This window comes from Lynx canadensis, chromosome B4 (assembly GCF_007474595.2).
Source record: "Lynx canadensis isolate LIC74 chromosome B4, mLynCan4.pri.v2, whole genome shotgun sequence".
Lineage (NCBI taxonomy): Eukaryota > Metazoa > Chordata > Mammalia > Carnivora > Felidae > Lynx > Lynx canadensis.
This window is the reverse complement of record NC_044309.1, coordinates 24561142-24588240: the sequence shown is the minus strand read 5'-3', so window position 1 is coordinate 24588240 and position 27099 is coordinate 24561142. Positions and strand designations below refer to the sequence as shown.

The following is a 27099-nucleotide window of genomic DNA, read 5'->3' as shown; positions in this document are numbered from 1 at the left end:
AAAGCAACCGCACCCATTTTCAGCTCTGTGTGGCTGGCCCTGAAATTGAACAGCACAGCAGCCCACCAGGCACTCTTGGGTTTCATTGTAGTTGAATCGTTGGTGAGCCAGGTGCAGATGTTCATGGGATCCTCTGTGAGTCAGGTGCTTCAGTGAGCCAGCGACTTTGGTTTAGGTGGCAGAGTGAAGGATAAAATTTCCCCACAGGGATAATTGCCATTTTTTTCATATGAAACTGAAATACCATAGGGGCCAGGCTGGTTGCATTCTTGAATATCCCACTTCAGTGTGAGAAGAGAGGTTTGATAGGCTCTTCCCACCTTACTAGTCACTGAGTTTGTGTTAACCCATCCTCAAATAGGAAACTTCAAAAGGAGTGTACCTGGTGGCCGTGTCAGGGAGGCATTGAATCCAAAAATTAAGGGATACCTTTGGTGGAGGCTGCTCCTCTTGCCAGAGGCTCCAGTCAGTAAACTCATCTGTGCATGGAGACTTGTACTGAAAGGGATCATAAGGATTGTGGAATGCCTAAGCTACCAGTGCTTTCTACATGGGCTCTTCCCAGTTGTCATAATCCCCTTCACTTAGCACTTAGGCGTTCACGGTGCAGATGTGTAAAATCAGTACCAGTTATACATTCAGCGATAGAAGCCACAACAGTAATACACTGAATTGGTCCAAAGATACCAGCTGAAAAGTATGAGTTAGTTACTCTTTCTCACTGTGAATCCTGTCCAAACCTCAATAGCTGAAAGCAGGTACCCTCTCCCTTCACAGAATGGCTATGAAGGTGACATGGGCTTCTGTAACAGCCATGAAAATTTGGGTTCTTCCCCTCCTTCGTGATCTGGCATACTTGGGTATGTTTGATCTTCAGTTCCCCTTAGGGACTAGGAAAACTCCACCCCCAATCATCTTTCTCTGTAAAGCAGCTGAGGCTGGGCTAGAGGGGAGGTGGGGAGAGAGCAGCTCTGCACCAGTAAACAAGGTGCATTTCCTTTCAGTTTTGAGCAGTGCTGTAGCTACAAGCTGATCAATCAAATAAATCTGTAGTGTTTTTGATCCACCCAAGGTCCCATGGTCTGTGGCAGGGTCATCATTACTGACATTCAGCAGCTACAGCCAGATAGCTTTCTGACAGAGAGATGAGCTTGTGCCCTTTGGATGACTTGTGACAGCATTATTTTTAAGAGTCCACCTACTGTAGGCTATGTGCTGCTCCATTGTCATGATAACCTCTCTTAAATTCTTGCTTGATTTCAACATAAGAATTAGAGGAGTTTTCCAAGTTTGGAAGGTCTGAGAGTAGGAATTTATCTAGATTTCTTGGGCGAGTTTCTCATTCTCCAGTGATCCCCTTCATCATCATTTTAATCCTAAATCAGTACAGTAAGAACCTGAAGACTACTCAGTGCCTGTAGTAGTTTCTCTCAGTAAAATTTCAGGGGTGGGGGTGGAGTCGAGCAAAGCTCCCTCATAGCAGACAGGACCTACTGCCAAAAAATGCTGAGGTCTTTTACTAATCTTGTATGGACTGAATGTTGACAGGATAGACTGTTGAAGGGACTGAGCAGTAACATAGTCAGCCATTGCCATCTGTACTAAGCATTATGTGGGGCGTCTGGGTGGCTCAGTTAAGCATCTGACTCTTCATTTTGGCTCAGATTATGACCTAGCAGTTCATGAGTTTGAGCCCTGCTTCGGGCTCTGCCCTGACAGCACAGAGCCTGTTTGGGATTCTCCCCCCAACCTCTGCCCCTGCTTTCTCACTCTCTCTCAAAATAAATAAATAAAAGCTTAAAAAAATTTCTTAAAAAAGCATTATATGCCCCATCCCCATATCTTCTAAGCAAACTAGCTGAAGTTCTAAAGATTCTTCTGGTTCTGACCACAGTGGTCGCAGTTTTTCTCCTTTGGCACCCAGTGAAATGTTGGGTGTAAAATTGTCTGAAAGGGAACAGAACTTTGTGTTCCCTGCTCCCTCTGCCAGGTAAATCTTTTTTTTTTCAACGTTTTTTTTTTTTTTTTTAATTTATTTTTGGGACAGAGAGAGACAGAGCATGAACGGGGGAGGGGCAGAGAGAGAGGGAGACACAGAATCGGAAACAGGCTCCAGGCTCTGAGCCGTCAGCCCAGAGCCCGACGCGGGGCTCGAACTCACGGACCGCGAGATCGTGACCTGGCTGAAGTCGGACGCTTAACCGACTGCGCCACCCAGGCGCCCCTGCCAGGTAAATCTTAGTACCAGTTGTTTATAGGGCATACCTTCTGAAGCTGACTGTCAGGTTGATGGAAAGTTAACAGTAACTGGGGCATCATTCAGACTGCTATCTTTGAACCTACAAAATGGTCCTCACCCTGAAACTATCACCTCAGCTTAGCCTTATTAATAGGCAGTAGAGGACAGTTCATTGCTTGGTTGACCATCGCATTTGGTCAGCATGTTCACTCACGATTCCCATGGACTTCTTTTGATTCCTGTTTGCTGGTCTTTCGTTCCATTTCTAGAAAACTCTGTCAGCATTCCATTCTCCTTGCTGAAACTGTCAAAAACTCTGAAAAGTTTTAAGATTATTTTACATTTCCTGCAAGCTAAGAAGTTAGCCTGCCAGAATAGATACTGTTAAGAGACATGAGACCCAGGATGTCATTGCTCATGGCAATGGCAGTAGCCAATGTCAGTATTTGTGCTAGGTAACTAGCCCCAATTTCCATAGGATCCTGCAAAGAGAGCCAAGTGATACTTGTACACACAGTTGGTTTCATTACAAGAAAGGAACTCCCAGTTTATGGGACCAGATTTTTTACAACAGGCAAAAAGCCTTCCTGACCTTTGCCCCAGGGATGACATTATTTTTATTACACTGGGAAGAAACAACTCTGCCATTTGCTCTCCAAGAAGACACTATATGAAGGCTGTTTACTATATAAATATCCAGGACAGAGGGGAGTAGTGCTTTTTCTTATAAGATGTGGAAAATTGCTAGACACTTAGGGTAGTTGTCTCCCTAATACCTTATTTTGGAGTTGGGACAACATTTTTAATTACAGGTTATTTCCCAATCAATTTTTTAAAATTTGGAAATAGAGGGGCACATGAGTGGCTTAGTCTGACCCTTGGTTTCAGCTCAGTTCATGATTTCATGATCATGGGATCAAGCCCCGTGTGGGGCTCTGCACTGAACGTGGAGCCTGCTTGAAATATCTATCTCTGTCTCTCTGTCTCTTTCTCTCTGCCTCTTCTTCTCCCTCTCCCTCTTTCTCCACTCCACATGCGTGTTCTCTCTCTAAAGTAAATAAAATTTGGAAATAGAATCTTCAACAGGCATTAACATGAAACTTTTTCTTTCTTTCTTTCTTTTTTTTTTAAATGTTGATTTATTTTTGAGACAGAGCGAGACAGAGCATGAGCAAGGGAGAGGCAGAGAGAGAGGGAGACACAAAATCCGAAGCAGGTTCCAGGCTCTGAGCTGTCAGCACAGAGCCAGACGCGGGGCTCAAATTCGTCAATGGCGAGATCGTGACCTGAGCTGAAGTTGGATGCTCAACCGACTGAGCCACACAGGCGCCCCTTCTTGTTTTTTTTTTTCTGACAATACTCCCCTGCCCCTTGCTGCTTTTCTACCTAGACTATTGTAATTGCTTCCTACCTGGTCTCACTGCCAGTACTCTTGTTCTGTCTGTCCTCAACACTTCTACCAGAGGTATTTTTTAAAATGCAGATCTGATGATGTCACTCAGTTCAGATTTGTCGTTGGTTCCCCACTACCATTAGGGCAAAGTTCAAAATGTCGAGTAGTTGTGTAATTATTTCTTATGTGCTGACTACTGTCCAGTTTTAAATGTTGGCAACTAAACAACAGCAAAATTTTTTTTAAGCCATAAAGGCCAGAATTAGCTAGGCTTCATGTTGCCAATGTATAACCTCTGCTGTAACTTATCATCTTTTCTAATAATTGCCTTGAATAATTTCCCTATCTGCGTCTTCTTTTATTCATACTTAAAAACCTACATGCTGTATAGTCTTTAAGTGAGCCCTTCTGAACCTAGTTAGGTATCTTGGCTCTGACATTGTGCATGTGTCACTACAGCACTAACCTCATTGTGTTGTAGTTATTTTATTTTATTTTATTTTTCCAGGTCTGCCTCCCCAGTAAATAAAGTGTAAGCTTCTCAGAGCAAGACCCCCCCCCCCCTTTCCATACACACTGAGTTTTTAGGAATGAAAATTGCTTTCCTGGAAATTGTTTTGGAATCAAATCCATTAAATCAGTTGGTGCTTTTAATCACCTTTAGATAGTACCTGTTTTGAGCCTCAAGGATGTTAATTTCCTTAATTTTGAAGGGAAAGATATAGTATTCACTGGAGATCAGACATGTAATTCAGTCCTGTGGTCCAACGTGTATGTAGTCCAGTATAATGGACATAATATAATTTACTGTGCCTAATAATATTTTTTTGCTTTTTTCACATTTAAAATACAGACTGTGGACATTCATAAAGAAAAAGTAGCTCGAAGAGAGATTGGCATTTTGACAACAAATAAGAATACATCAAGAACTCACAAAATAATAGCACCTGCAAATATGGAGCGCCCTGTAAGGTATATTCGGAAACCTATTGACTATACAGTTCTGGATGATGTGGGCCATGGTGTCAAGGTAAGCATTTTTATATTACATTAACTTGAAATAATTTATCCAGTAAATATTTTGAGTAGGAAATAGGAAGATAAAAATAATTTTCTTTTTAAAAAAATATTTATTTTGAGAGAGAGAGCCTGTGAGGGAGGGGTAGAAAGAGAGAGAATCCCAAGCAGTCTCCACACTGTTAGTTCAGAGCCCATAGTGGGGCTTAATCCCATGAAATGTGAGATCATGACCTGAGCCCAAATCAAGAGTCACACACTCAACCAGGTGAGCCACCCAAGTGCTCCTAATTTTCTTAATTAATAGATTCTATTAGCTAGTAACTAGCATTACAGTTTTCAAAGAACATTTAATATTAGTTGTGTATTCTATATACTAAGCTTAAGGCAGAATTTGACCTGTGGAACAGGCTTTATTTAAGAAGATAATAAAACTTAAAATGGCTGTTCATCAGTTAAGCCATTTGAATCCTAAACTAATACTTCAAATTTGTGAGTACCATGAATGAATGGATATTTAAAAATAAAACTTGTAGGCTTTACAGAGTTGGTTTAGAAAATAATTTATAGGAACTTTAACCCTTTGATTTCTAAATATGTTATATATTAGTGCATATGTGTAGATGTGGCTGTAATTCCAGCAATTTACGAAAAATAAAAGATTGTATGTAGTTTTGTTTTGTGCCCCACCCCCATCTCTTCCTCCTCACCTCTGCCCCTAAGGGCTTTTAGGAGAGATTATTTGTTGCCCATGTTTATTTCTTAGCACGGCAGAATTAACTCCTTTTGAAGGATGCCTGTGACTTGTCAACTTCATAGGTGTTCGTGGGTTATTTTGTAAACATACTGAATGGCCTGAATTCTTCCGTCTTCTCTGCTCAGGATAAATGATTCCTCTGAAATTCAGTAGTCCTTTTCCTAGAGGACCTTTATTTTGATTTTGTGTCTAGTTTTCAGAATTTTTATAATAGAATTTTAGGAGTCAGCTAGAATCTGGAAGCTTTCCCTAGCTGATTGATCTGACAGATGCTATCTGTTGCATTCTGAATTATTTGGGGTTCTTGATCAAGAGGGGGGAAATAGCTGACTGATAACACTGACCTTTATTCTTCTCTGAGATTATGGAATCTGCTCTTTACTGTGATGCTTGGAAGTTGTATGTAAAATTTGAACACTTTGCACATGTAAAGGATGCTACTTGTTTGTTTCTTATATTTTTACCCAGAGGATGTGGCTAGGGCTGTGTAAGAGCTTAAATTCAATTTTAATTTAAGATATTTTAGACTAGATTGAACTTTAGGATTTGAATATTGAGAGTCTAGAAGAACTCTTTGTATGATTAACTGCCTTGGGATTAAAACTTACATATATACATATATACATATGCACACATGTACACACACAAACCCACTCTCACTCACTTCTTCTCCTTTTTCTTTCTTTCAGAACAGTATACATGCATTAAGAAAGTTCTGTCACCAGCTTAGAAGTGAATATCCTATATTATCCCTCTACTAATAAATATATTTAATAGTTTAATACATAGTCCTTAGCAGATTAGAAGATGAAAGCAAATTTTACAAGGAAATTTTGGGTGAGAAAATGAAGCTATTTCATCATAAATGTATAAATGGGAAGTGTAAATGCCACATTATATGAAGTATGAAGATGTAAATTTAGGCAGTCTACTTTTTGTAATGGATGTTGACACTTTTTTTTTTAGTATTGTGGCAAAATATAAAATTTACCATTTAACATTTTAAGTGTACAGCTTTGTGGCACTAAGTACATTTATATAGTTGTACAGGTTATTGTTTTGACTAGGGGTGGGAGGGTGGGTGGTCCATGAGAACATTATATCTTAGAAGCTGTTTTGTGGCATATTTGTCTATATTTTGTTTCTGTGACATACAAATATACACATAATTATTTTTTCCCCAGTTGTCTCATTGCCACTTTATTTCTCCTGTTTTCTGATTTTTCTGAGAGATCATTGCCAAATTAAATAAATACTTCTAGAGTATAGAGTATAGAGGTATAGGAAGCTTAGAAATTTGTAGTAGTTAATTTAACAAATGCTAGGGCCAATATTATGAGAAATAAAAGAGAGAAGCTGTACTTAGTTATAGATCTAGAATTATTTTATCTTTTGTCCCATTTACTGTTTAGAAATTTGTTTTCCTATTGGTTGTTAAGGGTTCTTTTTTCTGTTAAGGAAATGAGCTCTTTATATATTGGCAAATATTTCTTCATACTGCTGTGTGACTTTTGCCTCTGTTTTTTTGGTATTTTAAAAAATATATACAGGGGCGCCTGGGTGGCGCAGTCGGTTAAGCGTCCGACTTCAGCCAGGTCACGATCTCGCGGTCTGTGAGTTCGAGCCCCGCGTCGGGCTCTGGGCTGATGGCTCAGAGCCTGGAGCCTGTTTCCGGTTCTGTGTCTCCCTCTCTCTCTGCCCCTCCCCCGTTCATGCTCTGTCTCTCTCTGTCCCAAAAATAAATAAACGTTGAAAAAAAAAAAATTAAAAAAAAAAAAATATATACAGATTAAAAAAATTGTTTCCAAATATATTAATATTCTTATAGCTGCTAAGTTTTATGTTAAGGTTTCCATGCTCCAAAATTAATATTCCATCTTATTTTATTTTGTGATATAAATTTAAGGGGTTTGGTATTTGTATTATTTAAATATTTACTGTGCTAAAGCGTTTTATGCTGTGAAGTAGATGGTTACACAGAAATTTGGTATGAATTAAAAATATGGAAAAAATGGGGCACCTGGGAAACTCAGTCGGTTGAACGTCTGACTCTTGATCTCAGCTCAGGTCTTGATCTCAGGGTAATGATTCAAGTCCCTCATTGGGCTCCGTGCTGTTTGTGGGCCCTACTTTAAAAAAAAAAAAATATATATATATATATTTTTTTTCCATATATATATATATATATATATATATATGGAAAAAAATGTATTTTTTTAACATTTTATTTTATTCTTGAGAGACAGAGTATGAACGGGGAGGGACAGAGGGAAGGGAAGACACAGAACCTGAAGCAGGCTCCAGGCTCTGATCTGTCAGCACAGAGCCTGACGCGGGGCTTGAACCCGCAAACAGTGAGATCATGACCTGAGCTAAAGTTGGGTGCCCAACCGACTGAGCCGCCCAAGCACCCCGTATATATGGAAAAAATATCTTAAGATAAGTCTGGCTTGACTTTTGTAAACAGTATAAGATATGAATAAGAGAATCCTAGCACAGGGAAACTACTAGAATATATACATAAAGGAGAACGCAAGAAGATAAACCTTATAGGGAGCATAAGTTTTCAGGGTAAGTTAGACTAGACAAGACCTGAGTACTTAGTAGAGACATTTATTTTTAATAAACCATAATAATAATTAACAGCTTTATGGACTTGTTCCTAATTTACAAAGGACTTTCAATGTATGTGTTTGTTTTTAAGCCTTGAAAAGAACATGTGATCTAGGAGTTGTTACATTTTATTTGTGGAGACACTAAAGATTTAGGATAGGGGTAAATTTTTTTTTTAATTTTTAATGTTTATTTTGAGAGAGAGAGAGACTGAGTACGAGTGGGGGAGGGGCAGAGAGAGAGAGGGAGACACAGAATTCGAAGCAGGCTCCGAGCTGTCAGCACAGAGCCTGACAGGGGGCTCGAACCTACGAACTCTGAGATCATGACCTGAGCCAAAGTCAGATGCTTAGCCGATGGAACCACCCAGGTGCCCCAGGAATGATGTTTTTTAAAGGTTGTATTAGACAAAGGAGTAAACTAATGAATCATATAAAAGAAAGGATTGGCTGGCCTTACAGAGTTTTAGCACCTATAGTACATAAAGCTTTACTTAGACCAAAAGATAGGGAGGAATCAAAAAGAATTCTATTGTTTTCAACTCAAGATTCCAGGGAAATGGTAAATGTAAATGTTAAAGAAATGAAGTGAGATCTTAAGAAAATAAAAGTCTAGTTTGGATGTGTTTTGGGGACATTTAAGTGGAAATCTTGTAGGTTGCTAACAATTAGAGTATTTTAAGCAGTAAGATATAGAGATTATTTCCTTCTAATACTCTCAAACTCAAACACTTCTGTATATACTTGGTAGAGAGGGCTGGGCTCCATACAAGGTTAAAGGTTATACCATTGCACAGTAGCAGAGTTCAGCTAGAATTTTTATTCCCAAATTCTCCATTCATTCTTTCATTTGGGATCAGTTTATACTTGAACGCTAACTTTTTTTTCTTATTCACTTGAAACCACAAATGGGGGCAGATGTGTGGCTATATTTAGAATACTTCTGGGGCACCTGGGTGGCCCAGTCGGTTAAGCGTCTGACTTCGGCTCAGGTTCACGGTTTGTGAGTTTGAGCCCTGTGTCAGGCTCTGTGCTCATGGCTCAGAGCCTGGAACCTGCTTCAGATTCTGTGTCTGCTTCTCTCTCTGCCCCTTCCCCACTTTTGCTCTGTCTCTGTCTCTCAAAAATAAATAAACGTAAAAAAATTTTTTTAAGAATACTTCTAAGTTACCTTAGAATAGTATAATATTTAGTGTATTGTAATGCTGTCACATTAGTATATCTTGTTATTCAAGTTTACAGTTTCTAAATCCTGCTGTGGTATTTAGCAGCTAGGTAGGATTCCAGACATTGATAAAAATGAGCAATATCATTCTAAACAAACATTAAATAACACCAAAATTCTGGCATAATTTCTAGAAATGAGACTGTATCTAAAAGACAAAGTATTCCTCTTTTGGATGACTTTTTTTTTTTTTTAATGTTTATTTGTTTTTGAGAGAGAGAGAGGGCAAGCACGTGCGCGGGTGTGCCCAAACGGGACAGCAGAGAGAGAGGGACATAGCATCTGAAGCAGGCTCCAGGCTCCAAGGTGTCAGCACAGAGCCCCGTGTGGGGCTTAAACTCATGAACTGTGAGATCATGACCTGAGCCGAAGTTGGATGCTTAACCAACTGAACCACCTAGGTGCCCCTGGATGACTTTCTTAATGTTGCCTTTATGGTCACCTGAAAAATGGTAGCTACATGTTTAAAAGGGAACATGTTAAAGAAAGAACTTGAGACCCCAGAATATACAAACTTAGAGTCTACAACGTAAAGATACTTTTTCTTAAGTGGCATCGTACAAGTAGTGATGCTTTAGGACTATACTCATTATTTCATGTTATTCATAAGCCATATTAGCTCATATATAGGCTAATCATCTTTCATAGAAGTAGCCTTTAGGACCAAAGCAATTTTTCTTCCAATTTTGAATTTTGGCTAAACTGGTTCAGAAGAAAACTTAGAACCAAAGCAACCTATAACTTCCTACTACTGTTGGCTTGCTCAGATTTAGATTCATAAGTTACAAATGAGGTTTCCGGACCCTGTTTATGCCTTAGTTAGAATCTGACTAAGGAACTATTGTGCATAGTGATTTTTTTAAATTTAAATTTAATTTGTTATTTTTTAAAATAAATTAAAAAAATAATTTTATTTATTTTTGAGAGTGTGTGTGCGCGCACGCTTGAGCAGGGGAAGGGCATAGAGAGAAGGGGACAGTGGATCTGAAGCAGGCTCTAACAGCAGATCGCCTGACGCAGGGCTCAAACTCACAAACTGTGAGATCATGACCTGAGCTGAAGTCAGGTACTTAACCCACACTGAGACATCCAGGCACCCCTGGTTTTTTTTTTTTAAACATCAAGGTGTTAGGCCCTTTTCTGAATTTGGAAGCAACATGTGATTTTGAATGTTAACATTTATAATTTATCAATTTTTAAAATACTATATTACCATTCAAATAATGAATACGTGGGCATTGGTTTTTTTAGGAAAGCCTGAGGCCTTGTACACTTCTGTGTTAAAGTGGACTTAGATTTAATGTGATAAGGTGTTTGTTTAAATCAGTGTTTATCACCTGTGATTCAGTTGAGTTAGTTTCATAGGATAAAATACTAACCCAAGACATTATTGGACCTGTATAAGATTGGCATAATTAAGTGGTGGTTTTCTTATGAATATATTCTTTTGAAAAATATTTGATACACACGAATATTTCCCTATTGCTTATGGATATTTTTTCTTTATAAAATATTTGAAATATGGCTGGGTAAAAGCTTATTAACATGAATTGAATAATTGTAAATATAAACGTGTCCTATCAGATATAATTTATTTCGAATTAATTTCTACTTTTTCCCCCCTTTTTTTGCCAACGTAAAGTGGCTAAAAGCCAAGGTAAGAGATACTACTTATCATTTGATCCACAGTATTCCCTCTATATTGATAGAGGCTGCAGAGCCACTAAATTTGAAAACTCTTCCTATGTCTGTCTGCTTTTTTCCCCTAGGATTTATGTAGATTAAATATACTGAAACTCAGTTCAAATCAGCAACATTTAGCTTGGATGTGTTAATATATCAAAGATATATTGACATCTGCATTTATAGGAACATTAATTTTGCTAACATTTATTGCTTTGCTCATTTTTTTGATAGTTGCCTTGCTTTTATTGACTTAACCATTTGGAGGTTTTCCAGACATACATGACTTTGTTACTGAATTGTTAAGATAACGATTTTTCAGATGTATGTTTTAGCAAGTTGACACTGAGATCTGTAGTTTTTATTCATGCACATATCTAAAAAAATTTGGAGAAGTCCAGTATTTGAATGCAGATAAGTTTGATCTCAGTGAACATGTTTAACAACAATAAAATAATATATAAAATCCAATATTCACACCTGTATTTTGCCATAAATTAGTATGAATAACAGAAAGATAATAGGAAAAGCCAAGTGCAGGTGGTTTCTTGACTTATTAAAATGTGGTACCAAAGTCTGTTATTAAAATTGTCTGGGAATCCTTACTTCACATTCTGATATTAAAAAAATAATATATGGTGTCAAAACACCAACAGAACAATTTGATATAAAAATGAAAGCTTCTGTTTCCACATTTTAGCATGGAAATAACCAGCCTGCAAGAACTGGCACACTGTCGAGAACAAATCCTCCTACTCAGAAACCACCAAGCCCTCCCATGTCAGGCCGGGGAACACTGGGGTAAGAATTCAACTTCATTTTACAAGAAAATCCATAGGCTGAAGAAAAAGATATTTCTGTGACTTAAGTAAATGTATGGGTTCTTGCTGTGGGACCCTCTCAGTGTGAACTACCTTTTACAAATTTCATTTTGGCTCTTATTTCCTTCAACAGAATCCATGGTGAATCCGCTTGTTTTATAATATTCTCTATGGAAGTCTGTACTAGAAAACTTCTTTTGTATATATGTCAATAAACATCATTTATTTTTTTCTAATTCATTTTTTTGGGGAAAAAAAAATAAGTGTAGCCTAAGTTTATGTCTAGTGAAATTACCAGAGGATTCCATATGGTGCTTTCACATGTGTTTACAGTATGCATATTGCAGGACTTTAAATTAGTGGTGTATTTTATGTAGTTTGATTTCATAGCCTGCATCTCTTCTTGGCACCTGAAATTAGGGACTCTTTATCTTTAACTGTGCTTCTGCTGGTAATCTGAGGGCCCTTCATACTTGAGCTTTGAGGGAAGGCTAGTTGGAGAAATAGAAAAGGTAACAATTTGTGGCTTCTTCCTTCTCAGTTCTCAGTGCAATAAAAATATTGAATAATTGGTAAGATATTTCTGAAAGATTATTCACCTTAAAATAGGAAGTCATGTAGTAGAGTTCTTGGTTTTGGTAGAAGGGTGAGGAACCATTATTTTATAGTAACAGGGATTAACAATCAACAGTTTCATAGAATCTTAGTTTCCATTTTCGTTCTGTAAATCCCTGTCCCCTGAAAAAAAAACATGAAATTATTAAATCGAAAAGTTAAAATCATTTATTAAGAAATGCGTGGCATTATATAGGATTGGAAATGTACTTGTTCATATTATTTCCACACTGAAGTACGAATAAAATGCAGAGGAGATAGTTTTCATACAATGTACAAGGACAGTGGCTTGTGGGTGACTGAGCTGGCTGGGAATAATGTATTTCAAAGATTAATATACTGAGCATTAAAAAAATTAGAATCATTATTTTCAGAAATAAGGTTAGAACTTTTAAATTACCCTTTCCTAGGGTTTTTAACAAAAAGTAACAAATTTTAGTTTTTGTGTAAAGTAACAAAGTTTATATACCGCAATTAAGAGTTTATTTTATTTTATTTTATTTTATTTTATTTTATTTTATTTTATTTAAGAACACTTCTTTAAAAATTTTTTTTTAAACTTTTATTTGTTTTTGAGAGACAGAGAGACAGAGTACAAGTGGGGGAGGGGCAGAGAAGGTGGGAGTCATAGAATCTGAAGCAGCCTCCAGGCTCCGAGCTGTCAGCACAGAGCCTGAGGTGGGGCTTAAGCCCATGAAAAATGAGATCATGACCTGAGCTGAAGTTGGACGCTTAACTGACAGAGCCACCCAGGCACCCAAAGAATTTTTTTTTAAACAAAACTTTATTATTACAAGTTAAAGAAAAAAACTTGTACTTGGTTATCAAGAGACAATCACAGATTTGGGAGGGGGGGACTACCACTTAATCTTTCTTATTCATTATTCCTTCTCTGTTATGCTTCTTTAGACGAAATACTCCTTACAAAACCCTGGAACCTGTTAAACCCCCAACAGTTCCTAATGACTACATGACAAGTCCTGCTAGGCTCGGAAGTCAACATAGTCCAGGCAGGACAGCTTCTTTAAACCAGAGACCGAGGACACACAGGTAAACCTTCAGTTGAGCCTTTGAATATCCATGAGTGGGGGTTATTGACTGGCGACAAACTCCTGTAAAGTTGCTGAGTAAAGGTAAAGTACTGCTCTAATGCTAATATAGAATATAAAAGATGAGGTTAATAACATTGTAGATGTTTCTAGAAATTTGTATGTTAATTCCTCTGTTTTGGGGGGATTTTATTTTTTTTTTTTAATTTTTTTTTTTTTTCAACGTTTATTTATTTTTGGGACAGAGAGAGACAGAGCATGAACGGGGGAGGGGCAGAGAGAGAGGGAGACACAGAATCAGAAACAGGCTCCAGGCTCTGAGCCATCAGCCCAGAGCCTGACGCGGGGCTCGAACTCACGGACCGCGAGATCGTGACCTGGCTGAAGTCGGACGCTTAACCGACTGCGCCACCCAGGCCCCTTTGGGGGGATTTTAAATCTCTGTTCATACAATTGCAAATTGCTACTATGTTTTCTTTTTGATGGAGGTATAAATGCCTATTTGGATCAGGGCCTAAAGAATGTTTTTTAAAACAGTTATTTAAAGATCAAGGCAACCACTCTTAAGTATTTTTGGATAAAAGGTGAAATATCAGAAATTATACAACATACAAACTTTATGAGGTTGGAAGTAAAAGGACACCTGAAATATGAGGAAGAATTTGTTAAGACAGTTGGTATACTACAATATGTAAGTTGCTAAAAAAAAAAAGTTCTAGAAGTCACCTCCCCAGTGGATTTTTGAAAAACTGGGTTATGAAGCATGATGTACATTCAGAAAAGTATACAATTTGTAAAGTATACAACTTGATGGTTTAATACAAATTGAATACACCCACATAACCATCCCCAGATCAGAAAATGGAATATGACAGCAACCCTAAAGTCCTGCTTAGGCCCTTCCCCCCCAAAAGTAGCAACACCATGTTTGGATATTTTTATACAGCCAGACAAATTTATTGTATAGTTTAATTTATTTTTTCTTTAGTTTTATCAGTCACTTAAGAACGTGGGCAAGGAACCTCTCTATGCCTTGACTTTTAGGTTGGTATATTAGAGAAATTTCGCAAAATCATTTTGAGGGGACTCAGGGAAGTCAAGCCTCTCAGGTGCTGTGTAATGGAAATTTGTTGTTATTGTTACTGTTAGTAAAGAAATGATTATATTGATACCTGCAGTTACTATATCAGGTCAAGGTCAGTGAGGACCAATTTTTTTTTATATATTTTGAATAATAATTCAAAGCATGATTTTTCTTTATAATGGAATAATAGTTTAATCATACTCAACAACTAGTCACTAAAAGTTACTTCATTAGATACTAAGGATATACCAGGAAAATAAGTTTAATTTTCCAGAAGCTCATTTTGTTAGAACAAGCATCAACAAACTTTAAAAAAAATTTTTTTTTAAAGTTTATTTATTTTGAGAGAGAGAGTGTGTGAGCTCAGGCAAGCAAGCACAAGCAGAGAAGGGGCAGAGAGAGAGAATTCCCAGCAGGCTCTGTGCGGACAGTGCAGAGCCCGACCTCACAAACCGTGAGGTTGTGACTTGAGCCGAAATCAAAAGTTGGATGTTCAACCGACTAAGCCACCCAGGTGCCCCAAGAAACTTTTTAATGAAAGGCCAGATTGTTAATATTTTAGGGTTTGTGAGCCATATGGTCAGCTCTGTCATTGCACATGAAAGCAGCCATGGACAACACCTAAATGAATGAGCATGTGGCCGTGTTCCAATAAAACTTTGTATGCAGAACTGAAATTTGAATTTCGTGTAATTTTTTTTTTAATTTTTTTTTTCAGCGTTTTTTATTTATTTTTGGGACAGAGAGAGACAGAGCATGAACGGGGGAGGGGCAGAGAGAGAGGGAGACACAGAATCGGAAACAGGCTCCAGGCTCTGAGCCATCAGCCCAGAGCCCGACGCGGGGCTCAAACTCATGGACCGCGAGATCGTGACCTGGCTGTAGTCGGACACTTAACCGACTGCGCCACCCAGGCGCCCCATCGTGTAATTTTAATGTGTCATTAAATAATACTCCTCTTTCAATTTTTAAAAAAACTTCTAAAAATGAAAAGAATGTTCTTAGCACACAGGTCATAAAAATGAACTATGGGCCAAATTTGGCCAATTGGCTGTAATTTTCCAACCCCTATGTGAGAAAAAAGACACATAAGCTAGTAATTGTAGAAGACCATAATAAATACAAAAACTTCATATGATTGTGATGCAGTGGTGGCACAAAGCAGAATATTGATCACCTGGCTTGAGGGAGTAGGGAGGCCTTTACATTGAAGCTATTTATTTTATATAAACAGCTTGCTCTTTTTTTCTTTTTCTTGCATTAACATATGATAATGTAATTATAGAATAATCATATTGGAGAAGAAAATCAATTTTATCTAAGCAGTGCTCTCTTGAGTTTCTGGGCCTATTGAGCCAGTGATGTTGATTTTAAACTATACTATGGAGCCTAAGGTTACATGTGCACATATATACATTAGTATACATGTGCATGCACACATTACTAAAAACAACTGGATAGTGTGAGGTCCTATGCCTAAAGACACAGTGAATCCATAGGAATTAGAATAGTAAGGGATTGTTTAGCATTAACAGTATCAACTCTTCTAGAATGCGCCATGCTGAAACTTCACTACTGTTTGTTTGTTTTTTGTTTTGTTTGTTTTTGCCGGTTTGCTTGTTTTCCAAAAAATTTCCCTGTTTTATCACCATTCTTTGAGATAGATGGAGATTTTCATATTAATTCCAGAATAAAACTGGTTACACTTTTTATTAACTTACTTTCATAACATCTTGTACATTTTCTTTTGTGGCATCCATCATGCTATTTTTTTTAAATGTCTATTTAATTTTGATAGAGACAGAGTGTGAGCGGGAGAGAGGAGGGGAGACACACACACACACACACACACACACACACACACACACACACACAATCTGAAGCAGGCTCCAGGCTCTGAGCTGTTAGCACAAAGTCCTGACACGGAGCTTGAACTCATGAGCCGTGAGATTGTGACCTGAGCTGAAGTTGAACACTTAACTGACTGAGCCACCCAGGCTCCCACATTGTGTTGTTTTTTAATGTCTATTTTCCCATTCTCAACTGTGAGCTCCATGGCAGCCTAGTTCATGTCTGCTTTGGTACTGCTGTTCATAGTAGGTGTTAAGTAAACTTTTTGGGGGGCGGCATCAGTCAGTTAAGTGTCTCAGTCAGTTAAGCGTCTGACTGTTGGTGTCAGTTCAGGTCAATGATTTCACGGTTCGTAGCATTGAGCCCTGCATCAGGTTCTGTGCTGGCAGCACAGAGCCTGCTGGGATTCTTCTCTCCTCTGTCTCTCTCTCTCCTCTCTCCTCTCTCCCCCCCCACCCCCCTCCCTGTCTCTCTCCGCCCCTCCCTTGCTGTCTATCTCTCAAAATAATAAACTTAAAAAAAAAAATCAACTTTTGATGACTCATTGTATAAGAATTTAATAGTGATTCATTTATCAAAAGGATGACCTCTTCTGATAGTTCTGTGTACTGTGTTAGGACTGTACTGATTTCCAGTAGATTGAGAAGTAGTGCAAAACACAAAAACCGCCTTAAGTATTAAGGTTAAAATTGTATTGAACAGTTTTAAAATTTTGATGTACATACGTATACACATATAAAAGGAGTAATTAGTGGCTTTGAATTGATTGTTTCATTGTTTTTGGGTAAATCTCTAGAATGGCTTTTTTCACATTTTTTACTTTTCAGTGGAAGTAGTGGAGGGAGTGGAAGTCGAGAAAACAGTGGAAGCAGCAGTATTGGCATTCCCATTGCCGTGCCTACACCTTCACCACCCACTATTGGACCAGGTATTTTTTATTAATCTGTTTTAATATGTGGTAGTATTTATGAGCTTATTATAAAGTCTGAAATAGTTTAGTTATTTAGATAAAATTGCTTATTAAATTTATGTGATTGTTGCTAGAAGAAATGCTAACATTTAAAAACATTTTAGGGAGACTTTCATGGAAACTTCAGGGTTTTCCTAGCTGTTTCTTACATACAGAGCTTATTAAATAGCTTTACTAAGTAGTGTTTTGGCTATTTTGCTTAGAATAGTTGCCTTGGGCACTAGTTCAAGAATGACATTTATTATTTCAAGAGCAGGAGTGTCTTTAATGTAAATCATATACCAGTGAGGTTTTGATGTTACCTTGTAGGTCAGTGCCTCACCTCTCGTGTTCGCTTGTTTTATGACTACTACATTTATGTATAATATTCCATGCCATGAATAGGATTAAAATAAGAAAAGTCCTTTTGCTCTTTAGATTATAGAAAAAATTTAAGAAATCATCGTAGAGCATTAAATTAATCCTTTGATTTTTAGTAAATGAAAACTTCATAATGTTAAAAATATATATTTAAAAAGTAAGTATGATAATCAAAACTGTTAGGGAAAAAATTCTTAGCTTCTCAGGAGATTACTGAAAAAGGAGAAAAAGCTACTTATAAAAACAGGCATATTTTATAGTTAATGCAAGTATATCTCTGTGTCCTCTTTACCTAGTAAAATTCATATTCATTTAGGCATGCTTTACATGGGGGTGTCTGTTTGTTTTTTTCCTTTCCACAAACTTTGTGCTTTCTTGCTGTTTCAGAATGTTTAGTTCTCTTTCTTGTATTCTGACCTAAATTATAAACTATTTTATTAGAAAACATTTCTGTCCCTCCTCCTTCTGGAGCTCCACCAGTATCACCTCCTCCACCACTTCTCCCAGTGAACACTGTGATAGGTGAGATTGCGTAACCACTGCAGTGATGTACCTTACTTTGCACAATTCATAATAAACTCCTCTGTTAGACTGCTAGCTTTTATAGTTATTAGGTTGTAGGTGGTAACACAAAGGTTAAAGTGTTAAATCTAATTACACTAATTTCTTCTGGTGAAAGGCCTCTGAAGTTACACAGTTAAATGTAAAATCTTGTCCTCTGAAATGTGCAATGTTTCTATGCTTAATTTTTAATGTGATTGTATTTCTGTTCGGATTTCTAAGGAAAATTATAGCAGTGATTGTTCAAAAAGATATTTTTAAATTAGTAATATAATATTTTTTTAAGTGAAACTTGATTTGGAACTCCCTGCTATATACAACAGTCAAAGAATTGGGGTGAGAATGAGTGATAGGAGAAACAAAAAATGGAGAAGAAAACGATATATGGTTATGGGGTGCTCTGAGGCTTTCCTGTGGATCGTAGTGTGAAAAAACTCTGATATAGTTCAGTACTTTTGGCATCTGGGATGCCAAGAAATATATATTTTTTAATCGAATACATTTACATTGTTCCTAAATTAGAGGTGACTGGATTGAGCATATAAGGAATTCCAAATATAGACACAGTATGAAGCCATTCAACTTAGAAATATACAGTAGCAATAATCTGAGTAGAAATGGGTAATGAAATGTTTCAAATGACAGTGGAGTTTCAGCTTGGGTAAAATGAAGCTGTCCTGCTACATCTTTTCAAAACCATGGTACTTGTACTCAAAGGAAAAGGGACAAAAGGAGGTAATAAAAAGAAGACCCTAATAATAAAAATGATCGTTAGAAAGTCCATGTGAGAAAAAATGCCCCCAGTGTGGGCAATAATCAGGAAAATGAAAGATAAAATCACGATGAGATACTATTTTATATTCACTAGATAGGTAGAAATATAGAAGTCTGCTAGTTCTAAATGTTGATGAGGATGTGTAGTAACAGGAAAGGACATTGCTGGTGGGAGTTTATTAGAGTTTATTAGTTGATACACGCACTTTGGGAAGTAATTTGCTGTTACCTGGTCAAGTTGAATGGGTTTCTACCTTAGATTTAATAATTTCATTTCTAGATATTTACCCTAGAGTACTGGTTCTTAGAATATGGCTACAGGACCCCTGGGGGCTGCTAAGATCCTTTTATGGAGTGTTAAAAAATTTTTTTTTTTTAATATTTATTATTTTTGAGAGAGAGAGAGAGAGAGAGAGACAGAGCAAGCAGGGAAGGGGCACAGAGAGAGGGAGACACAGAATCGGAAGCAGGCTCCAGGCTCTGAGCTGTCAGCACAGAGCCTGATGCGGGGCTCGAACTCATAGACCACAAGATCATGACCTGAGCTGTAGTTGGCTGCCCAACTGACTGAGCCACCCAGGCGCCACTGGAGTTTTTGAGGTCAGAACTATATTCATAATAATACTAAGGCCTATTTGCCTTTTTCATTTCTCATTCTGGTACCAGTATACAGTGGGAGTTTCCAGAGCCTCTGTGACTTATGATAAAATCATTGCTGTGACAGCTAACAGAATGGTTTTTTTGTATATTCATGTGTTTTTTTTTTTTAATTTTTTTTTTATCGTTTATTCATTTTTTGAGAGGCAGAGAGAGAGCACAAGCAGGGGTGGGCCAGAAAGAGAGGGAGACACAGAATCCAAAGCAGGCTCCAGGCTCTGAGCTGCCAGCACAGAGCCTGATGCGGGGCTCGAACTCCCGAACCGTGAGATCATGTCCTGAGCCCAAGTCAGACCCCCCCCAACTGACTGAACCACCCAGGTGCCCCAGTAATATTCGTGTGTTTTAATTCAGTTTTAATTTCTATTATAGTAATTACTGTAATTACTCTATTGCTGTCCCCCACCTCTGCAAAAGCTTTTTGAGGTTCTCTAATTTTAAAGAGTGGACACTAAGATGATACAGTTTACCACTGGCCTAGAACAGTGGCTTTCAGAGTGTGATCCCCAGAGCAGCTGCATCATCATCACAGGGAAACTAGTTAGAAACGTAAATTCTCAGATCCCACTGTACACCTACTTACTTAGGAACTTTGAGGACTGGGCCCAGCAATCTGTATTATAAGAAGCCCTCAAGGTGAAATTCTCATCAGTGCTAAGTTTGAGAATCAGTGTTGTAGAGAAACTCAGGAAAAATATTTAGGCATGTTCATAGTAGTAGCATTAATATCAGCAAAAATCTGGATGCAACCCAAATGTTTAATAACAATAGAATGGATAAATACATTGTGCAATGTTCACATTCAAATAAAGCAACAAAAATGGATGATACAATATTGATATACTTACCACATGGACGAATCTTAAAAAAAGAATATCAAAGGAAAGAGAAAGCCAGCAGCATGCATAATTATTGCATTATGAAAGCTTATAAATTATGACTTCTCTGTATATATCTGTGCTTTAAAAAAAAGAAACTGTAAAGAAAGAATGTTTAATACCTTTTGGTTTTGGGATCTAGAAGGCTCAAACAGGAAGCTTTGGTGATACTGGTAATATTCTGTTTCTTGGAGCTGAGTATCTTATTTTTCTTTAATTTACATATAAAAATATATTTATGTAATTACAACCATTACATATAATTATATATATTAGTATACATATAAGTTAAATTTTAATATATATTTTATTATGTATTATATATATTAATGTATTATATTTAATATATATTATATATATTAGTATATATAATTATGTATAAGTCAGAGAAATATAAAAATCATTTTACAGAGGTCTCTATTAAAAAGTTAAAGGTTTACTTCTTAGAGCTCTCTGGAAACCCTGGCTATCCAAAATTAGTTATTCATGAGTTCTTTGATTAGGGTATTATTTTAAAATGTGTTTCTATTCAGAAGAGGACCATGTAGGTGATTCAAATATTTAGTTACTGCCTATGGCTTGGGAGCTCCAAAATTTTAAATATTACCACTTTTTAAAATGAACAACCTCTGCTGTATGGTTTTATGGTAATCACTTGTATGACTCTAGGAGAGGTTAATTACACAACTGAATGAAAATAAACTAGTTATACTTAGTCATGGTTAGATGTTTGGGTGGGGCAAAGAAGGCTAACATTAATCCTGAAGTTACCTTTGAAAAGTGTGGTTAACTTTAGAGGCTTTGAACTTTATTAACCTTTTAAATATTAAACTTTTGAAATGTTGGTAAAGATGACGTTGAATAAAATTATTGATAGTTTTTAGTCATTTTAGATATGTATGATAATAAAGAAGATTTGTTTTGGGTAAAGAATGGAAAAAGCCCTCCAAGTATGGAGAAAGGTAATGGATATTCTACATAAAACTGCTTTTGAAATTTTGAAATTGTAAAATTATTTTACAAAGTCTAAAATTATTTCCAGTTTCTCAGTGAAAGGGGAAGTATGTTATTCTTAAAAGTTTGGAGATACATAAGAAATCTGATTCTAGATATGAGTACTTTGAAACTAGAAATTTTGCTTCCCATAAAAATTCTATCATATGTTGTATTTGATGATAATTGCTAACACAATAAACATTCACTAAATATAGGACTAAAATATAGTAGCATAGGTAGGAAGTATGCTTACTTGTTTAAATTTTATAATTTAACCTGTGCTTCTGAAGATTTGGCAATGGAAAGGAAGAAGTTTACCAACTATTAATACATTCACATCTAAAAACCGATGCTTTTCATCTCAGATTATCTTCTGGTACTTATTTTGTTGGAGAGATATAGTTTACATATAAAAGCTATATATTATTCTAAACTGATACAGAAAAATTTATATATAATATTAGCAAACTACCATTTGGGATTCTGCCAAATTAAAAAGTTTAAGAATGTTACTTACTTACTTTTGCAGCTTTCCATACAGTATCTGTTTTTCCTTCTGTTTTTAACTTCAGAGGAGCTATTTGTGTTTTATCTTTACTTTTCTCTTAATTTTGTGCTGTGGGCTTTAAAAAGTAAATATTTCTTACTGTGAGTCCCCTTCCCTTTGTTCTGCCATTGGAGGTGACATACGTGCTCAAGTTCTTTGTTGGTTGCCTTTGACTAATGCTTTGCAGCAGCGCCGGGCTCAGCTCCTGGTTCCCAGTATGGCACAATGACCAGGCAGATTTCCCGACACAACTCGACCACCTCCTCGACATCTTCTGGTGGATACAGACGAGCTCCCTCTGTGACTGCTCAGTTTTCTGCTCAGCCTCATGTTAATGGAGGTCCACTTTATTCTCAGAATTCAAGTAAGCTTGTGCTTTGCAGGCATACAACAGTGGAGTTCCTTTTGAACAAAAGTATTTGAAGCTGATTTTCTTGCCAGTGATAGACAACAATTGAAACCAGGCTATTTCATGTTTATTTTTGCTTTAGGAAGTTGGTCCTTGAACTGTGCTATTTTAAGAATAATTGCTTATCATTATCTCTCAAAAAATTCAGACTTAGTATATTTATGTACTAATATTTAATTTTTATTACTATAAATAGAACTAGAAGAAAAAATACTGAAATTAGTTAAGCTGAATTTATTTTTATTGGCATGTTTGAGACCATTCAATAGCACTGAAAGTAAGAACATTGAAAAATTGTTCTTTAATATAATGAAATTGCTGGCTATCACTTTTAAGCTTGTTAACCTGTACTGAAATGAGTTCTGAACCATTGAAAACATTTGTGATGCCTGCTTATTCTGTTTCTAATCACTGTAACAGTTGGGGTGGGGACTTCCTTCTGATTTCTTTCTCTTCACATCAAATTGCACATCTCAACACTAACTGCAATTTAAAGGCTTAAAGATATTTAAAGATTAGAAAATAGTTTTGGCATCTAAAGACAGGAAGTATGAATTGCTTAGGATAATCATTAATTTCAGTTTCATATTAAACTCACATTGAAAATCATTAATTTCGTTTCATATTAAAATGCTTAATTCAAAAAAAAAAAATCTGAAATGAGCCTGTTGTCCAGTATTTATTATTGGCTTGAAGAGGTGAATACTGGGCATAGACTGGAACACACTTTCCCATGTGGCTTTTGTAACTGCTTTCTAGAGCTGCATGTTGTATTAGTAAAAAACACTGAATACTCCTTGTTTACCTAGGAAGGTGGTTTTAAGTTTATTTATAATGCATATTCTGAACATGTATTTTAAAGCAGAGCTAGAGGAAAGTTCTCTTACTTGTTCCCAGTGTAAATTTTAGAGTTAAAGATTGTGTTATAGCAAGAAACTTCTAAGAATTGAAAAACACTTCAGCAGAAATGTCAAAATTCACAGATAATCCTCAAGTTTATACAGTCCTTTTCCAGACTAAAATTTTCTTCCAGGCTACCAAGAAATTTTGCCAGCTAGACTTTTATCTCACATTTTCCTTGATTTCCGTTTGGTAATGAAAGGTAGCTAGAGTCTTAATATTCCCTGGATTATTGGATTATTAGCCTCAGTAGTTTCATGATCTTTTAAATTTTTTTTTATACTATGTTGTGTTTTTAGATCCCATCTTTATGTTCTTTTTTTTCTTTTCCTCACTTAGACATTTAGTTCATTCTGCAAATAGAATTTTTGGTGACACTTCACCTAATATATGTTTGTGCAGTTTTATTTTAACAGTGCTTGGTGGGTTACTTATTCTTAAATAAGACATTTTCGTTACTGAATGACTATATCTTTTTGAAACTATAAAGGAAATTTGGACTCGAATTTAAAAAATATTATGTCGAATTTAAAAAATAAATTATGTGTCAAAATAATTTTCCTTCAGTCTAGTTACTGTTGGTGTTGTAGTAATTGCAGCAGTAGTAGCGGTTGTTATAGTATTATTGGTACGTAATGTTTTAGTGTTTTGATGTGCATATTTCCCCTTCTGTCCCAAGTGTGGCGATAACGACTAGTATCTTCCTAACATAGCTTTTCTTTTTCTCTACATACTAACCAGCATGTCTAGTTACTAAGGGTTGTTTCTAAACAATTTTTTTTAGGTTTGTGGGAGGGTTTTTGTTTTTTAAATCAGAACTGTAATATTTTACTTCTTAACAAGCCTTCTATATACAAAGTATCAAAATCAATGAGGACCAATATCCTAGTGAATTGATGTCAATTTTAGCCATACAATGAATATTAATGAACTTACATTGCTTTGTTATTGTTGCTTTGAATACCTAACCTCTTTCAAATTTTTATGCTTACCAACAAAATTCTATGTTGTGTTAACTGAAACAACCCTTTGGTTACATGATCCTTGGGAATGAATAAATTGTTTTTCTCTGTCAATTTAGTGTCACATTTTGGTGACTGCCAGTAAATTGCATTTTGCAGTTCAGTCCTGTTGACTTTTCTGAGCAATCTTTGGCAATTACTGCCTAGTTAAAATGAGACAAAGTGGTGAACTTCTGAATGTTTACTTCTAGTTGTTACAGTTTTTAATATATTTGCTGCCCGTGTGAACATTTGATATCAATTTCCTACAAATTATGTCCTCTCCAGAAAACAGTTGGAATGATTACAGCTACTCAGTGATTTATTAGAAAGTACTTTAATGCAAATAATTGTATATTTTAACCTGTTGTGAGATCAGGTTCCCTATATAGGCTCAGAACAGTGATAAAATGAAGAAGGCCACTTTGAAATACTTATCCTATGAAACTCAATGAACAGTTGACATGGTATGTAGAGCACTGTTATTCCCTGGTAAATTTAGGAGTGATATCTTTGAAAATAAAATTGTCAGCTTAGAAAATAATAATGACCTTGTTTTACAAATAAGGGTTTTTCCTGGAGAACTATGTACAAATTTAGATACATAATAACTGGTTTTTAAAGGAAACCTGTGATTAATGTATTTATTTACATATGGAAGAAACCGCTATTCCATAACGTACTTATTTGGGTTCTCATTTACAGCATTACCTTAAAGCTAGACATACATACCTGTTGGGTTACAGAGATAGGCAAAGACAGTATCCTGGAATTATTCCAGACAGTATCCTGGAAACCTCCATCTGTATTTGCTGTTACTCATTTTTTTAAAGTCTTTCCTTAGAATTTGAAAATTCGTTGCATGAAAATGAATGTGATGGTAAATTTAAGTCCTTCCCCAAACAGTTTAATATTAGGATTAAATCAAATGTATTTTTTTTTTTAAACATAAAATTTAACCAGTGGGCTATAAACACAGTTCAGGTTTGCTGGTGGGAAGTGAACGTGAAGGTTCTGCAGGTTTTTGTTTTGTTTTTTGTTTGTTTTGTTTCATTTGCAAACTGTTCTTTGCATACTTATGTTTGTGGTCCTTGTAACTGACTTCTGCTTTTTGTTTGTTTCCTTTTCTTTCCTTTATCTGTTTTACTCCCCCATACTGTATTGTTGCTACCAGTTTCTGTTGCTCCACCCCCTCCCCCTATGCCTCAGTTGACTCCACAGATACCTCTCACAGGCTTCGTGGCCAGGGTGCAGGAAAACAGTAAGTTTGGAAAAACTGAGCTGTCAAAGAGTAGAGGCTGTCTCCTTATAGCATGCATGGCTGATGAGTCATCATTTCCTTTTATTGAGACGCTAATCTTACCTTGAAAATAGGTGCAGATACGTTTTTAAAACTGAAGAGCACGGTCTTCAGTTTTTTCTCTTGTATGCATGATTACTGACCCATATAAATTTCAAAACTTCAACTTTCTTATGTATTTACATGATCTAAAACTTGAAATCTGATCTTTGCAGATTCTTAAGGAAAGTGTAATCAAACAAAAATTCAAATTGTATGGAAACTGCCAGCTTCCAATAGCTATTAGGGGAATTAGAAAACATTTTTTTATTCTGTTGCCAACAAATTCATATATAGATAATTATAGTATGAGATTAAATTTATTACGCATTTGGGGCAGTTCCCCCCCCCCTTTTAGTTACATAAAAATTTTAGAGAAAGCTTTGTATTATCAGATTTTTATACATAAATAATTTTGAATCTATATAACAATTTGTTGTTAGCTTGAGAATGAATCTGCAAGAATAACTAATTTACGTCCAAGTTATCCATCTAGGAGTGATAGTGATAATCAGTGTTGAGCCCTCTTCATGATCTGGCCATATGCAGGCCCATGTCAATTTTTAGGTCTTTTCTCAGGAAGGTCAGGTTTACAATTTTTGGAAATTCTTTAGGATACATGAATTTAATTAGGATAGAGTAGTTTATATTGCTGCCTGATTACTTTGAGGTTCCAGAAGATATATAATCCTAACTACACGATCAGAGTGCATGTTGACAAAATGAAAAAAACCACTGTTACTGAATTATACTATGCCGAAATAGCTGTTGAGATTAAGATGGTTAACTGGTCTAGTAGTGATTTACTTCACTTGGGAATCATCACCATGCAAATAAATTTTAGAATGATTTGAACAAGTATGTAGCCCACATGACTGATCACCTCATCTTCCAGGAAAATACATTGTGGCAAATGCCATTGTTCAGCCTTTGCTGACCCTGTTGTGTAATCTCCATATTTCCTCCCTTCCTCTAGTCAAATAATTGTTTACTCAGTGTTATGTGCTAGACTCTGGGAAGAGTTCAAATTTCGACCTTTAAGAAACATATAGGATTGAATGGGCTTTTCATAAAACATTGTGGTTCCAAAATGTTGAAATTTCTGAGTGTAAACCACCCTTATTCTTAACAGTTGTTCGAAAACTTCCATATGTTTAAACTTAAGTGAATCTTATTTTTAAAAAGAAGGGAATGAGGATAAATTGCTGGTCCTTAATGCTATAAGAGTTTAAAAACTTGAGCTGCCTTACAGCCAAAATTAGGAGGAAATATTTTAAAATAGCCATAATAAACATCCATTTAATGGAGCCAAAACATATTGACTAGCATTTTGGTAATTCTTTTTATAGAAATTCAGTATT

General features: G+C 36.3%; 1 protein-coding gene across 9 annotated transcripts in view; it reads left to right on the top strand.

The window, feature by feature from the left end:
• The window catches only part of ABI1 (abl interactor 1), a 129875-nt gene that overhangs the window by 93805 nt on the left and 8971 nt on the right, over nt 1-27099 (top strand). The window contains exons 3-10 of one of the 9 annotated variants that reach the window (XM_030321135.1): nt 4486-4662; nt 10886-10900; nt 11627-11727; nt 13272-13412; nt 17174-17274; nt 18118-18198; nt 22277-22453; nt 25574-25660. In XM_030321135.1, coding sequence (XP_030176995.1) covers nt 4486-4662; nt 10886-10900; nt 11627-11727; nt 13272-13412; nt 17174-17274; nt 18118-18198; nt 22277-22453; nt 25574-25660 — 880 coding nt within the window. The remainder of the gene's footprint in view (nt 1-4485; nt 4663-10885; nt 10901-11626; nt 11728-13271; nt 13413-17173; nt 17275-18117; nt 18199-22276; nt 22454-25573; nt 25661-27099) is intronic. The other 8 variants (XM_030321136.1, XM_030321137.1, XM_030321139.1 and 5 more) reach the window with 8 other exon arrangements.